We start from the raw sequence: 14913 nt of genomic DNA, 5'->3' as shown, positions 1-14913 counted from the left end.
ATCATTGGTAAGTGGATATAATAGAACAAGATATACTATCCAGTTATAAAGCTAAAGTTAAAACACCACAGGCTGGCATACTTATTGTCTTATGCTATAATGGTGTCAGTATTTATTTATTTATTTGTTTATTTATTTATGGGGTTGGAGGTGCAATATTAGAAGATAAGGACACTGCTAATAGCATTTTCACCAGTTTGTGGCTCTACATCCATCAACATGTTGGCTATAGTTGGCATAGAAACATTTTTATATACCTGCAGAAAAAACATTAAAATCTATCTAATCTAAGTTATAACTCTAGATCAACCTTTAAATGCTCTCTGTTGAACCATACAGAGTTTCTCCCTATTAGAAAAGGCTCCAAATTAGAACCAGATAATAAAGCAAACTGATAAATATACAAACACACCGTTAACAAACCATTTTCTTAGAATGTACACTACAACTACAGTTCAACACCTGATTTGTGTGCAAATTCAATACTCTTTGGCCTTCAACTCCTCTACATAGAGAGTACAGCAGATTTCAATTCTAATTTTGTCAAATATTTTTTGTGGAAAAAGTATTAGATTTTGTGAAATGGCCAGCTCATCCCATAAGCACAATCCTTATTTTTGTGATAAGTTCTTTGTCACTGTGTGCTAGAGTGGAGCTTAAAATATTACTTAAAGCTGATCAAAATGTAAAAGCCAGCAAGCCTATTTAATTAGAAAACTATATTACATATACAATTATGTAAACTGTAAAACACCAGTAATTCTCTTACATAAGTTGTTTAATAGGTTGTTTAATCTCCAGATGTACTTAATGAAGTAAACCTAAAAAATCATATTGTGGTTATTTAAAGGTTTTACAATTATTTGATCTATTTACTGTAATCCCCAACAAATGGAGAAGTATAACTTACAAATGAGTTACACAAATGAATTAAAAACAGTGTAGTTAACACAGCTGGCTCCTTTTAAGCATTTTCATTAAAATTCCACACACACAAGTTAAACCTTTTCACTGTTCATAGTCATCTAAATAAAGCACAAAGGCATATGACTTAATTAAACAAGCTAAAATTACGGACCTCCTCATATTATACACTAATGTATTAGTTTAAAGCTCTGTCGGCCAACTTACCCAAACTTGATAGATCATCTAAGCAAAAGCTGTGATATGAACATAATAGTAATACAAATGTCTTCCCTTTAACAATAATATTATTAGACTTTTAGCTGTGATATAAAATATGCCATCAAAAACGTTTGTCACAATTACTCAGTTTATATAAACTGATACTATTCTACAGTGATGCCAGCTTTACTTGAAGGGCTTGCTAAAACCAGTATTATAAGATCTTAAACGATATTTTACCCTCACCCTGATGTGAAAACCTTTTACTTACTATATTACTCAACTTTAAGCGGATGAACAAGTTCTTTATTTTTACACAGCAATTTAACAGCTTGTTTTCAATATAGCATGCTAAAACACCCCACAAGGAGCGAAAACCGACACTTTCCTTCAACAAAAGCTATTAAATATATATATTTACAATCAATGTGAGATCTTCCACCGAAGACAAAGATCTTAACACAAGTTCAAAACTTGTTAGTGATATTATGGGCAGCACAGGGATAAGAAACATCTTTCAAAGTCCCCATGACTTTGTAATGTAATGTACAGACTTGAAAATCATATTTACAAGTCCAGAAATGTAAATTCCAAATAAGCAAGACTTTTCACGCCTTTAAAAGAAACAACTTGCATGGTAATGGTTGTTAAGAAAGTTGCAAAATTTTGTAAAGTCCACTTTTTATGTTCTGTGCACTTTCAGGAGTGCAAGATATTGCACCAGTCCTTTAAATGTGTCTCGTGTCTTCCCGTTTAACGTGTTCTGCGCTCTTCTCATGAGGTTTGGCTTTCTTGTTCTGATGTGTTTTCACGTGTTTGGCCAAGTGGTCGCTCCTCATGAACCTCTTGCAGCAGTCGGGACAGGCGAAGCGCTTCTCTCCGGTGTGTGTCCTCAGGTGCCTCTGCAGCTCATCTGAGCGTGTAAAACTTTTCCCGCAGAAAAGCCAGTTGCAGACGAACGGCCTCTCTCCGGAGTGCCAGCGAAGGTGCGCTTTTAGATGGGACGTCTTGCCGTAAACTTTGCCGCAGCCGGGAACATGGCATACGTGCTGCTTCTTTTTACCTGGCTCGTCGCTCGAGCTGGACGTTTGGCAGTTCGGGCAGCGACACCTGCGGCATCGGCGCGCTGAAGCGAGGGGGGATTTGGGGTGCAGCAGAGCCGCTATCTGACTCTGGTACTGCGCCAAGTCCGTGTGGCCAAGCACTAAACCCCTCTGGAGAGGAAAACGGTGAGGCGCCAGGGACGACGGGTGACTTACGGCGTTGCCTTGCTGCAAGCTCCACCACGGGATGTCCTCGGCCGGATTTGGGGACAGCTGTCTCTGCTGTTGGGGTACCAGGCCTGAGTGGCCGGCTACAAAAGCTGGCACGGCAGGTGGCATGGGCGCTGGAGCCGTGTACGTCACAGCAGGGACGTAGGTCGGCGGACACGTGGCCTGTAATGACTGTACGGAGCACGGCAACATCTTGACCGGCGAGAAGTCGTAAGGGTACGAGGGCTCTGCCGGAGGTGTTAACGGCAGCTCATGGGGAGAGCTGTAGGAGCCTTGGAGGTGCGCAGAAAGTGGAGGTTTAGACGATAGTCCGAAAGAGGAACTGCTGGAAATAGCAGTCTGAGGATTTGCCTCGTTACTCCACGGATGGAAAATGCGCGATGGAGAACCCAGGGTCGCGTCGTATGGAACTTGGATAAAGTCAGCTGGGTTGGATGGGTGGTGGTGGTGGTGGTGGTGATGGTGCCCGATGCGGTTACACGTAGCTGCTAAAAGCGCCAGAGGTGAATGCTTGTTCTCCGGTGAGGAGTTTGGAGTACGGTCCTGGATGATCCAAAAAGAAGACATGTTCTAAAGTTAGCATGTAGGGAGACAATAAAAAAAGAAGTCTGACGCGCAACTTGGCATATTGTGTCTCGGATTAATTTAATGCCAGTTTTGAATCAAAACTAATACAAGTTTATTATGAAAAAGTAGAAATAAAATACCTGTTTATGCATATTAGGCAAAAGTGCCCTTACAAATCTAGGCATATGATTGTAACCCTTATCAAAATTCGTTTAAATCTGTATAATTCAATGCCTTATCCACTTTAATGGAAAACGCAATTCACGAATAGGTTTTTAAACATCACACAAACCTGCAGAAACGCCTGTAGACTGTCGTTCCTCAGCACAGCCACCGCTGCCATGGCCAACTTTCTCCTCGCGCTCTTCCTCACAGTCTCAGGCGAAGAGTCGGAGCGCTGGAAGAAACACAACAGCGTATTCCTGTAGAAAAGTGGAGTCCCTGCGATTCCTCTCCTCCAGATATCCTTGGACCATCTGAGGGACTGAAGGATCACTTCTTAGGATTTGATAAGGACTTTGGTGGGCCGCCAGCCAGTCAGGAGGAAGATTTATGACTTTGAAGTTTGCCGCTGCCCAATCATCAAAGAATAGCGGCTCTTTGAGAGCGGGAAGCAAATCCTTTGAATCCACAAAGCTCCTATGGTGTGTTTGTTGGTCTGGATAAAAGGGCTGATTATTAGGGGGGATGGGCAGGGTGGAGATAAAGGCGGGACAATTAATGAAGTAATCACTATGTGGGAAATGTATATACACAAATAATTGGATTTTCTTGATCAAAGAGCCCTTTCCGCGCGGGGAGCCCGGTATTGGATGGCGGAGTCACCCGATCCCCCCATGCTGTAATTAAGGATTTGTAGCGCGGCCCGTCGGCACAATGCCCCCGTGTTATCTGCACAAATCTATTGGTACGAGGCTTGTTAGATAGCTTCACGGGGGGAGGCGAAAGAGACGGGATAATGCGATTCAACACAAAGTTAATCAGGATTCGACCCATTTGTTTCAGCCAAGACAAGCCACAACTGGGAAAAGCCAGAATTCATGTTAAAAAAAAAAAAACACAAAAAAAACAAAGTATGCTATTTATTTATTTATCATAAAGTAGGAAATGTTTTACTCTAATATCAACAAAAATCAAAATTTTATAAATCACTTCAAAAGTTATAAATACAAACATACTATTAACTTAGGAAGTGCCTCAACAGTTATTCAGTTATCCTTAATTGAAAGCCACTGTATGGGAATTGTCATGAACAGATGACAAATGACGCCTCAGTAGTCCACTTATCAAGTGATTAAGGTGTCATAGTTGACTAGCTTTGCTAATTAAAGGTGTCAAAGTGTCAAAAAGCATGACATTTTTCTTTTGGCGTTTCCCTGAAAAGTTGAGCCCAAATCCCAAATGGCTCCCTATTAGACACGTAGTTGCTACCTAGGGTGTAAAATCTAGTATTTAATAGCCTATATTGAAATTAAAGACATGAGGGTGCTATTTGGGATCCAGTTTAAGATACTCTAAGGGAGGAGATTCAATCTTTATAGTGAAAGCAAAGGGTTTTCCAATCACACACCCACTTCTCCACCTACTTGTCGACACATCAGTTATCTAAGCAACCCAATCTCAGTTGCACCTACTGCCATATTAAACAGTATCAAACACTAACGTATTAAATAGTAAAGAGCATTTTAGTCTATTTACATAAAATTTACTGTGGAATGTTTTCAATATTACCAAACATCTTTCTATAGTCTCTCTCATTGTACCATAGAACTAATCCACATGTATGACCTACGCATTTAAATAATAAGGGATCATGCGAAATAGAAAATGTAAATCAGATTAGTTATTGCAGTGTTAAATATCTAACAGCATGTTAGTTGATAAGTAAACTTAATATTAATCTTTTTATACTCTAATAGAGAGATAAATCAAATAATTAATTATGGTCCAGATTTTTTCATTTGACATTTCAGCAAAGACTCCCACTGTCCCTAAAAAGTTTTCAGTGATTGATTTTTAAGTGGATCACTTCCTTTGAAGGGATTATTGTGTTCCCAGCCAAAGGGTGAGCTGGGAATTCCCACTGGGCCCAGGGTAACCTCAGCTTTCCTGTAATGGATGCAAAACATTGCTATATTTTTTCTATTGCCTTTTTATCTACAACAGCATGAAAAACAGTACCATAATCATCAGGTGAATCAGGGAGATTTTTGCAAAATGGCAAATTTTAATTAAAGTTGTATGTAGCTGTAACTGAAATTTGGTAAATAATGTTGTAATACAGCCAAATAAATGACTTTGATTGAATTAAATTGAATAATCAGATTTAATCAGCCATTAAATGGCACACAAGGTTATGAGGTTTTGTCTCATTAAAAGAAACACAACCAACAGTATATTAGACTATAAGCATTTAGTTACTGACATGATAGTTAATGCATGTTAGTGTAATTCCAGTGACTATAATAACAATATGTATAACAATGAGGACATTGCTGCAAAGATTGTTAAGATCAAGAGCCATTTCTATAAAAGCAGTGAAGAGCAAAGCTTTTCTGTAAACTCAATGTTTCACTACACTTCTATTAGAGAATTTCATTTTCCTACATCAGAATTTCTACAATCTAACCTCATTTGATTATTTTTCTTATAAGTTCAAAAATCTCTCACAGTGAATATAATAGCCACGTATTTCACATTTTAATATGTATACTATGTGGTTAAAAGTATGTGGATACCATGATCGGTGACCATGCATTTACTGTCAACTATGTCAAGGCTGTAAAACAACCTATCAATAGATATCAGGAGTGCTGATATCATGATATTACCATTTTAAAATAAAAAATCAAAACATCTTTTCAAGCTTGCTTATTTCCTATAAATATATTTATTTAATTTATTGTTATTGTTACTATTTCTTAACATGACATTTTTTATTGTGCACTGCCTGTACTTTTAGTTAATTTTATGTTAATTTCTAATTTTATTCTTATGTAAGTATAGCATAACTATTTCAAGTGTGCTTTATAAATAAAACTTTCTTACATGGTTCTTCCTCAAACTGTTGCCACAAATTTGGAAACAACCTGATGTCTTTGTGCACTGCAGAATTTCTCCTCTGGAACCAAGTGCTCCTGTGCACAAAGTGAGGTCCATGAATGTCAAGTGTCCTGCACAGAGAACTGACCTTAACCCCACTGAATACCACTGGGATGAACTAGAACACTGTTCACTACACCCCAGACATCCTTGTCCTACATCAGTCCCTGCCTTTACTAATGCTGTTGTGGCTGAATAGACACAAATCCACACTCCAAAGTGAAGAGAATAGCTTCCCAGAAGAGTGACGGTTGCCATCAACAAAGGGGGACTAAATCTGGAGGGGGATGTTAAATATGCATACACAAGTGTGATAGTCACAAATGTCCATCTCTGTAATATCTATTCACATTTATATACTGTCTGTTTTAAGGGTTATAATCATAAAGCGTAAAGTAGTAAAGTATTTAGAATCATTCTGGGTGACAAATCATGCCAGAAATTATAATGATCCTGAACATTCCTTAATAAGCATTTTATTTATTAATTTTTTTATTGCCTTTGTGGTACAAAACATAGCTGATTGAAAGTGTGCGCATACAAGAACTGTCCTCAGACAACAAGCCACAGTAATCACATACAAGACCAACGTTTTATTTAAGAGTCATTTCCATGTTAGTACGCAGAAACCCAGTCATACCTTAATCCCAGAACCCATTCAAATACATATTCTCCACCGGACAATGCGTTAGCCTTACCCATAATACCCATAGCACATTACCCATAATCCTCCAAAGTGTCACTTTTCCACTGCAAAGAGAGTCACCATGTAACTAATTACCTGTGTTGAATTTGGTTACCCTGTATACTGAGATACAAGGTGAGTGCACTGGGATATATGGTTGGAGATAAATACAGAGCACTGACTGATCAAACACAGTTGTCTTGATTATGTCTCCGGCTAGAAGAGCTACTTTACCAGCAGAAGTAGGGTAGTGTGATGTCTGTATTAAGTGAAAGTTGGTTACTTATTAATTTTAATAAACACATGGTCATATTTAACTGCCTGCCATTAAAACTTGCTGTCTTTCAGAATGAGAAAATGAGAAAATCAGAAACAAACTATATGCATTTTACATCATGAAATGCACTTGTTTTCAGTTCAAGTTAATTTAAAAAAATATATTTACTGGTATTTTAAAACTTATTTCTACCTATAATTTCTACAACAGATAGCCTCCAAAGAAACTTCTCTTATTTTCACAGTTAACGCTACCAAATGGGATAACGACACATACTCGCTGGATGGATCTGGGTTTACATATGCATATTGAGCTGTGGTAAGTTGTGTTGTTCGGTGGAGAACCCCTCGTCAAATAAAATGAAAAAATGAAAAAAAAAAAAAAAGTAAATTGAAAATAGAACAATAAGTTTAGGAAATGATTAAAATGCACAATGCCATAAAAACAAAGTCAAAAGTAAAAGATAATTTTCTATGAACAGTCTAATTTTTTTTTACAGGTTGGCAAGAAAAAAATTATTACTACAAAAGTAGAATAGAATAAGAATGACATCAGTTACACCACAGAAATCCATATATCTACAAAATAAATAGTTAATTTATGGTCACATTCTTCATACCAAAAATGGACAAGTAATTAATACAGATTTAAGTTTCACCGTATTTACTGTAATATACAATAAACATTTATCTACATAGGACTTGATGGCAATCTGTATGGGAGGGGAGAGAGAGAGAGAGAGAGAGAGAGAGAGAGAGAGAGAGAGAGAGAGATTAATCATGATGAGAAATAATCAATACATGTCTTTATTTCAGTTACATAAGCATTCATTTAAACTGTATCAAAATCACACACAATGATTAACACATTTTGGTGATGTTCACAACTTGGTTAGAACTTTGTACATTATAAAATGCCATTAGGCTTCCTTGTTTGGGGGGTCTCACAATAAAAAAGTGAATAAATTGTCTTTTTATGGTCTATGAACAGACTGCAGGAAAAAAAGGGAAAAATTGCTTCCACATCTGTCTCACACACAAGAAAGAGAGCATGGGAAAGAGAGAGCCAGAACAGGAAAGATGGAAAGAGAGAAATGAGAGAAGTGAGAGAGAGAAATGCTCGGGGCTACTGGGTACTTGAGCCGGCGTAATGGTGTCTCGAATGAGAAAACATCTGTGAATTTCCTCAGTGATCTACAACAAAGTCTAACTCAGAGCAGTCACTCAGTGAGCCTTTGAAGTCGCTGCCTGACAGAAAGCTGCCATTGTACTCAGGCTCCAGTGCACTGCTCTGCACTCCTGACTCTCCAACATTTTCCCCTGAAATCTGATATGGCTGTCCCTCTTCAAGCCTAGGCAAAAGCTTTGCTGCACGTTTAAAGGGCAAACCCAGACAGACCTGGGGTCATGAGAGGAGGGAGAGGTCATGATCCAAACAGCAGCCACAGCGCTGCGTGTGGCAATATGACTGTGGGTTGCTGAGAGCTGCCAGTGCAGGGTGACTGAGGCCACGTTCAAAGGTGATCATGTCTGAAGTTGCTTCATCACCTTTAACTAGTGAAATTAAATGATAAAACATTTATGGATAAAGGAACCTAAACTTTGAGTAGCACATTACAGGATTCTAACATCAGCTACCAAGTTAGTTTTGTGTAGTTCTAAGTAAGGCCCAAAACAAACCACAGGTTTATATTAAAGTGCTCATCCAAATATGCCGGTGTTCGTACAATTACAGCTAATTCTATTCCTTTACTTCTTCTGCAGTAGAAGAGATTTCAAGAGAGGACTTTTTTAAATACACTTTTTGGATTATTTGAAACATTCCAAGCTGTATTTTTATTATTAATTTCAAGAAAGAGAAAGTGAAGCTGCTAAAGGAATAATTAATGATAGCTACTATATAACAAGTGACAGGAACTAATTCTTTCACAAAACAATCTACAATATTACACAACACTTTATCTATACATGGAGAAACAGTTTGAAATGAGTATTCATTAAGTCAGTTAACAAATTGTAATTGTTGGTAAATTGCTTGGGGTAATAGTAAATTTCGGTAGGCTGCTTTGTGATTTGTAACCCTTAGATTTGGACACGTATATTTCAGACAGTTATACTGTTGAACAGTAGGAGGTCCCTCCTCTGAAATTTAGTGCGATCCTTCCACACTGGAGGACTAGCAGCACTGTGTGTAGGTGTTCCTCTGAGTCTGATATAGCAGCCAGGCAGAACAAGACACAGTGGAGCTGAACCTGGAGAGCTGTTGCTCTAGCTCAAGGTGTTACTTTAAGGCTGCTCCTCCCAACTGAGAGCGACAGATTTGTTTCTTTGCTTCCTGAATCTAAAAATGACCTGAGCCATCCTTGTTGTGCACACACAGCTCACATTTACTCAATGGCAGCTGCTCACTCCATCTGGGAGGGCTTCAGCAAGGCCAAACTAAACAGGTTACACCTTTGGCCATGCCAAGTCCTATAGCCTCCTTTAATCGGTACAAACAACGGGGGCTAATCGCAATTTCACGCTCTGATTTGCTTCACAATTCCCTCAAAACCCCGCAGGCCCAGAAATGTTAAATAAGCTCATTTTCAGAAGAGATAGGATACATGCTCACCCATATGGTCATATTGATTGCTAACCTATAGTCCTGTAGCATTATGCACTGATATCTAGGCTTTGATAGAGCTTTTTATTGCAGGGTATATTCAAATGTTAGTGGGAAATTGATACAAAAAAACTACTTTGATATGACACGATACAGTACAATGCAGTGGTACAACAAAAAATAAGCAATGGCTGAGTCCATGCCGTTATGTTTCCAACTCGGATTGATTAAATAATTTAAAATTATACTAGCACAATAACAAACACAAACGGATGATAGAGCCATTTAGACTCCTAGCTGCATATAATGAAATAAAGCTGTGAATTAAACATGACTAATTAAGCATTTGCTCTCTGACCAGGCTCCTAGTGTTGAGCAGAGCTGCCAGGTCTCTGTAAACAAGACCCAAATGTAGCCTAAGATATCTTTTTTAAGTCTCATGCCTAAACTGAATTCATTTTTCTATCCAAACCTTGTTGCAAAGTGTCCCGATTTGCAGGAAATTTGCAAACATGTTTTCGAATTCTGCATTCTCCACTGCTGAGTAAATCTTATATCTACAAGCTATGAACTTCCTGCTGTGAAACCACCATTGTGATTCGTTTTAACCTGGATAGAAATAGCTGGCTAATGAGCGATATGTAGCATGAATTTGTTCTTTATTGTGCAGCATGTTGAATGTACTGTTTGATAAGCTGACCTATTGAATCAAGAGCCACAACAAAAATAAAATGCTAAAACAAAATGAAACCATACGCTGCACTTTAACATATCTGTATCTGCTTTACACTGTAACACATCTGTTAAATCCAGCTCATGAAATCCTATTCAGCATTGCAGCATCAGCTAGGTAATCAGTTAGCTATTCCTTAAGAGACATGAAGCAGTGCTTAAGTATAAGGCACACAAACTATTTGGGGAGCTTTTTTATATTCCTTTTTGTATTCACACAGTAGTCATGCAAATGCGGGTAATTCAGTGGTACATAGAAAGCCCTCGACAAATTGCAGGTGTTAGAAAGCAGAAACAAAGGCCACTACAACCCCTAATGGCATCTCCCATCATTAGCAACTCTTTGATGTGCATACTCTGCTCTCTCTTTTATCTCCTTCCCCTTCTCTCACTCACTCTCTCTTCCTCTGTCTTCATTAATGCAGTCTATAGGGAAGGTGCTTCGACACAGAGCCCCCCCAACTAACACACACACACACACACACACACACACACACACACACACACACACACACACACACACACACACGACATCTGTCTGCCTGCTCATGCACATGTCCCTCACTCAGGCATCAATCATCACACAGGGTTAATAAGTAAATATATCTTAAACTACCTGCTTATTCAATGCTCAGAGCCCGCAGGGATGTGCTGCAAAGACGACTTGCACGATGTGTGAGCATTAATGCTAAGTCTTATCATGTGTGTGCTTGCGGTGCATAGTATTAACATGGAGCTTTGTAAAGAATGTATTAACAGCAACTCTGTGCATATATCAGTGTGCGTGTTTGTGTGCGTGTGAGTCAATAGCAGGTTACCTGCTTTACATCTCAGCAGGTCTAAAAGAAAAGCTTTAGAAACACTGCTATTCAAACTCCTGCTTTGAACTCTGAAGGATATAGAGGCAGGACAATGCAAGTCTATTTGTGTTCATCCTTTGAAGCCGGCCCTCACTATTAATATGAGACAGAGTATCCTGTCTGACAACAAATACTTTTTTTCTGCCTTCTACTAAGGGATTACAGCTCTGCAATATCTAAAAGGTGGCACTGCTTTTGCTATGCTTGAGAAAAAGGGAAGAAATGCAGTTTCGAACAAATAGCTAAAAAGGAATAACTTTAGTGGTGTGCAACATGGACCACATTAAACGAGTTTGTCTGCAGCTCCAGATGCACACAGCTTTTTAACAGGAAGAAAATAATGGGCAGTCATGCTTTTATACAAAAGTATTAACAAAAACAGGTGCAGGTCCTATGTTGTTTACATCTTTGTGGACCTTCAGTGAAACAGCACTGTTCTGTAGATGTCAGTTATTGATGAGGAATTAGTCCAGTTTATAGAAATTAAAGGAAATCTTATCTTCTATATAAAGTGTGCATAACTAAATTCTAAGTCACTCATTGCCTGGTTGGTTAGTGGTTAACCAGAGCACAAGAAATGAAAGAGAAACTGCACCAGGCACTGCACTGCACTTCAGAGGTTTTCACTGAAACAAAGAACTTGAGAGGTTTTTCAAAATTTGATTTCCATGCCTAAGAAGGCCCAAAAATGATCTAGGGAGCAAGATCTCTGTTAACCGATTCCATATAGTATAAAGAGACTCGAGGCTCTTGGAATGACCCATTTTAGCCTGAGTGCTACTGAATGATTGAATATTCTCAAATGAGTCTACATAGAATGTATAAAAAGTCTCAGTATTCTGAAAGACAACAACAATAAAAAAAAAAATTCGTACATCTTTGGAAGTAGCTAATCTAGAGCTACACTCTGATTACAAGACACACCAGGTTATTAAGTGCACTGAATTGTTTTATGATTAAACTCTTGTTACTTAGTACATCACAGAACAAGAGACCAGTTCTTTTTGCTTAACTATATGAAAGTGTTAGGAATTAAAGCAGTAAGTTTTTAACTTGGGATGGCTATAGCCTCTCATACATAAAGACATACAGGAGTATAACTTGTACACAAATAGGAAATGGATGAAGATGTTAATTCATACTTTGGTGAACAAAAGAAATCCATGGCTATGGCTGTATAATCACACACCTACCACCACTTATGAAGTGTTAACTACATCACAGAGATAGAGTGAGCCAAAACATGCATACAGTACACACACAGTTCTTACACCCAATAAAGATCAGAATCTTTGCCTGGGCCCTGGGGTGACAACAAAACGAGATGAAGCATGATATGCAAATTGTAAAAAACAGCACCACAAATCATCGTGTCCATACAGTAGAAGAAACACATGGTTTTGCAGATTTTACAGAGTGCTTGTCCCATCCTCAACCAGGACTTTAACATTTACTCAATGAAGGTGGTTGATAAATCAGCAGGAATTGCATTACAGTCATGGCAGACTTATCTCCTTTTAAGAGCTGTGTCTCTTGGATAGGAGGATCAACAGAGGGGAAAGCTGGTTATCTCACTCTTCAAAGAAGTTTCAACTTAATGATTTTATCATTATTGGCTTGATAAGATATGTTTAATGAAAAAGGGATATCAAAGCTCTAAATGAGAGAATAAGCATTGTGGAATTGAAGCTTTGAAATGGAGATGTGGATGATCTGTAGGTGATAGGGTGCACACAGACACTGAGAGGATCATGGGAGGTCCTGTTCACTGTAAAGCTCTCATTCAAGAGTCACTTGTTCTCTCTGTAAGCCTGTATTACAATGCTCACTAAGCCTGAATGTTCATACAGTACCAAAATTATAGTAAAAAAACAAAAAGCTCTGCTCTGTTTTAAAAGAGAACATGTGTGTTGTATGTGTGTGTGTGCGTGTGTGTGCCTGCATGTTTGCGTGTGTGCATGCGTGCCATGTGTGCGCGCGTGTGTATTAGCAAAGAAAACTAGACTGGAGTCATTTAGTAAAATACAGTGTTTCAGAGCTTTGATAATGCAGGGACAGAACACCACTGATGTGCCATGTGAATACTGGATGCCCTACGCCACAAAAAAAAGCAAGATTTCTGTCAAATGTGTTTAAAGCATGTTATTAATATCACTATGTATTTATTTAATATCTGTACTGTCATAGATATCAAAGCAAAATGTGTGGGCAATTAATGAATAATCAGACAAGAGAGAGAAACAGACAGTCAAAATACAAATACAGAATAATGTTCTGAAATGTGTGAGTGAGTGAGTGTCTTGTGTGTCTCTGTGTGTGTGTGTCTGCGTGAGAGAGAGAGTGAGGAGTGAGAGTGAGAGAGAGAGAGAGAGAGAGAGAGAGAGAGAGAGAGAGAGAATAGCTTGACATTATTTTCTGTTCTCGAGTAAATCAGGGAAAGGTTACTAAATGAAGTATTTAAATGATAATTTTTTTTAATTTAAATAATTAAATTTGTTATTTTCTAAGAAAAGACAGTATTATTTTGTTTAATGAGTTCTTTACACCTCTCATATTTACATGTATCCATACAAAAATACTATAGCTATGATGCCTCTAATCAGCTTTTATTAATGTAGGCACCGTTGCAGGATTGCAGGTTTGAACTCAATTTACACACAATGATATTATGGAATTACATTCATTAAGACTAAGTATATAAATATATGTTGTTCCTGCAAAAGCTGAACATAGCGAATATTTGGCTGATGTCTGGTGAATATAGAAGAATGACGATGTTTACTGATTCAAATATTAAGTCATGTAATGTCTACTTAGCTCCTGTGTGTCAAATGTCTAATTAGCTTAACTATGACCAGGTCAATAATTTCTAGAAACTTAAATTGATAGAAAAACTCAATAGTGGAGGTGAAATAAACTTTCTTTAATCACTTATTGAGTAGCCTGGCCAAGTTCAGAACATAGTACTGACAATGGATTTATTTCTTACCTCTGTGTGTGTGTGTGTGTGTGTGTGTGTGTGTGTGTGTGTGTGTGTGTGTGTGTGTGTGTGTGTGTGTGTGTGTGTGTGCAACACTCTACCCTGCTATGGACTCGGCTAGGGCACAGGTCAAGGCTGAGCAGCAGCACTGTGTTGTTCTTTCAGTTCTGGCTGAGCAGAGCTTCTCTCTCCAGTGGAGAAACCGGAGCAGGACCAGAGGGAGGAGGAGGAGGGATAGAAGAGACATCTTCCTCAGGGACAGACTCCGCCACCAACAACAGTTTATAATACTCATCCTCTCCATCAAGAAGTTTGATCTGGCTGAGGAGAGAAATACGTTGAAGGAATAAATAAAGAACGAAGTGAAAGAAATAAGAAGGCAGGGAAAATAGATAAACAGGGGATGAAAAAAGATAAAGAAATGGCAAGAAAAAAAGACATAACAGAGACGAAGCAAGAAAAATAGGTTAGAGCTCTGTCTCATATTAAAATATTACACTCTATTCTCCTCCAGGGAGAAATAGGTAGTAAAATGTTAATCTTTTAAGTGCCAACCAGGATGAGAGCATGAGTGAGAGAGAACGTGGTCACATACATATTTCACAATTAAATTTGCATTCATGTACAATTTCACTTCCCTCCCTGGAATATATATATTTAAGCTATTTTAAGATCTGAATTTACATTAGCAGAAAACAAAATCCGTC

At 38.2% G+C, this 14913-nt stretch overlaps 2 protein-coding genes across 2 annotated transcripts in view; both read right to left on the bottom strand.

Annotated features, from left to right (window-relative positions):
• Positions 1 to 1700: 1700 nt before the first annotated feature.
• On the bottom strand, positions 1701 to 3542 carry sp5a (Sp5 transcription factor a). The gene is made up of 2 exons (XM_060877331.1): positions 3259 to 3542; positions 1701 to 2942 (listed from the first exon to the last, which is right to left on the bottom strand). The coding sequence occupies exons 1-2, from the start codon at positions 3307 to 3309 to the stop codon at positions 1854 to 1856; spliced, it is 1140 nt and encodes a 379-aa protein (XP_060733314.1). The 5' UTR covers positions 3310 to 3542; the 3' UTR covers positions 1701 to 1853.
• Positions 3543 to 7165: 3623 nt separating this feature from the next.
• The window catches only part of myo3b (myosin IIIB), a 70193-nt gene continuing 62445 nt past the window's right edge, over positions 7166 to 14913 (bottom strand). The window contains exons 36-37 of the mRNA XM_060877329.1: positions 14308 to 14527; positions 7166 to 7742 (exon numbers count right to left, since the gene is read on the bottom strand). Coding sequence (XP_060733312.1) covers positions 14368 to 14527 — 160 coding nt within the window. The 3' untranslated portion in view covers positions 7166 to 7742; positions 14308 to 14367. The remainder of the gene's footprint in view (positions 7743 to 14307; positions 14528 to 14913) is intronic.

This window comes from Tachysurus vachellii, chromosome 8, assembly GCF_030014155.1.
Source record: "Tachysurus vachellii isolate PV-2020 chromosome 8, HZAU_Pvac_v1, whole genome shotgun sequence".
NCBI lineage: Eukaryota > Metazoa > Chordata > Actinopteri > Siluriformes > Bagridae > Tachysurus > Tachysurus vachellii.
Note: the sequence above shows the minus strand (reverse complement) of the source record. Positions and strands in the feature narration are given on the sequence as shown.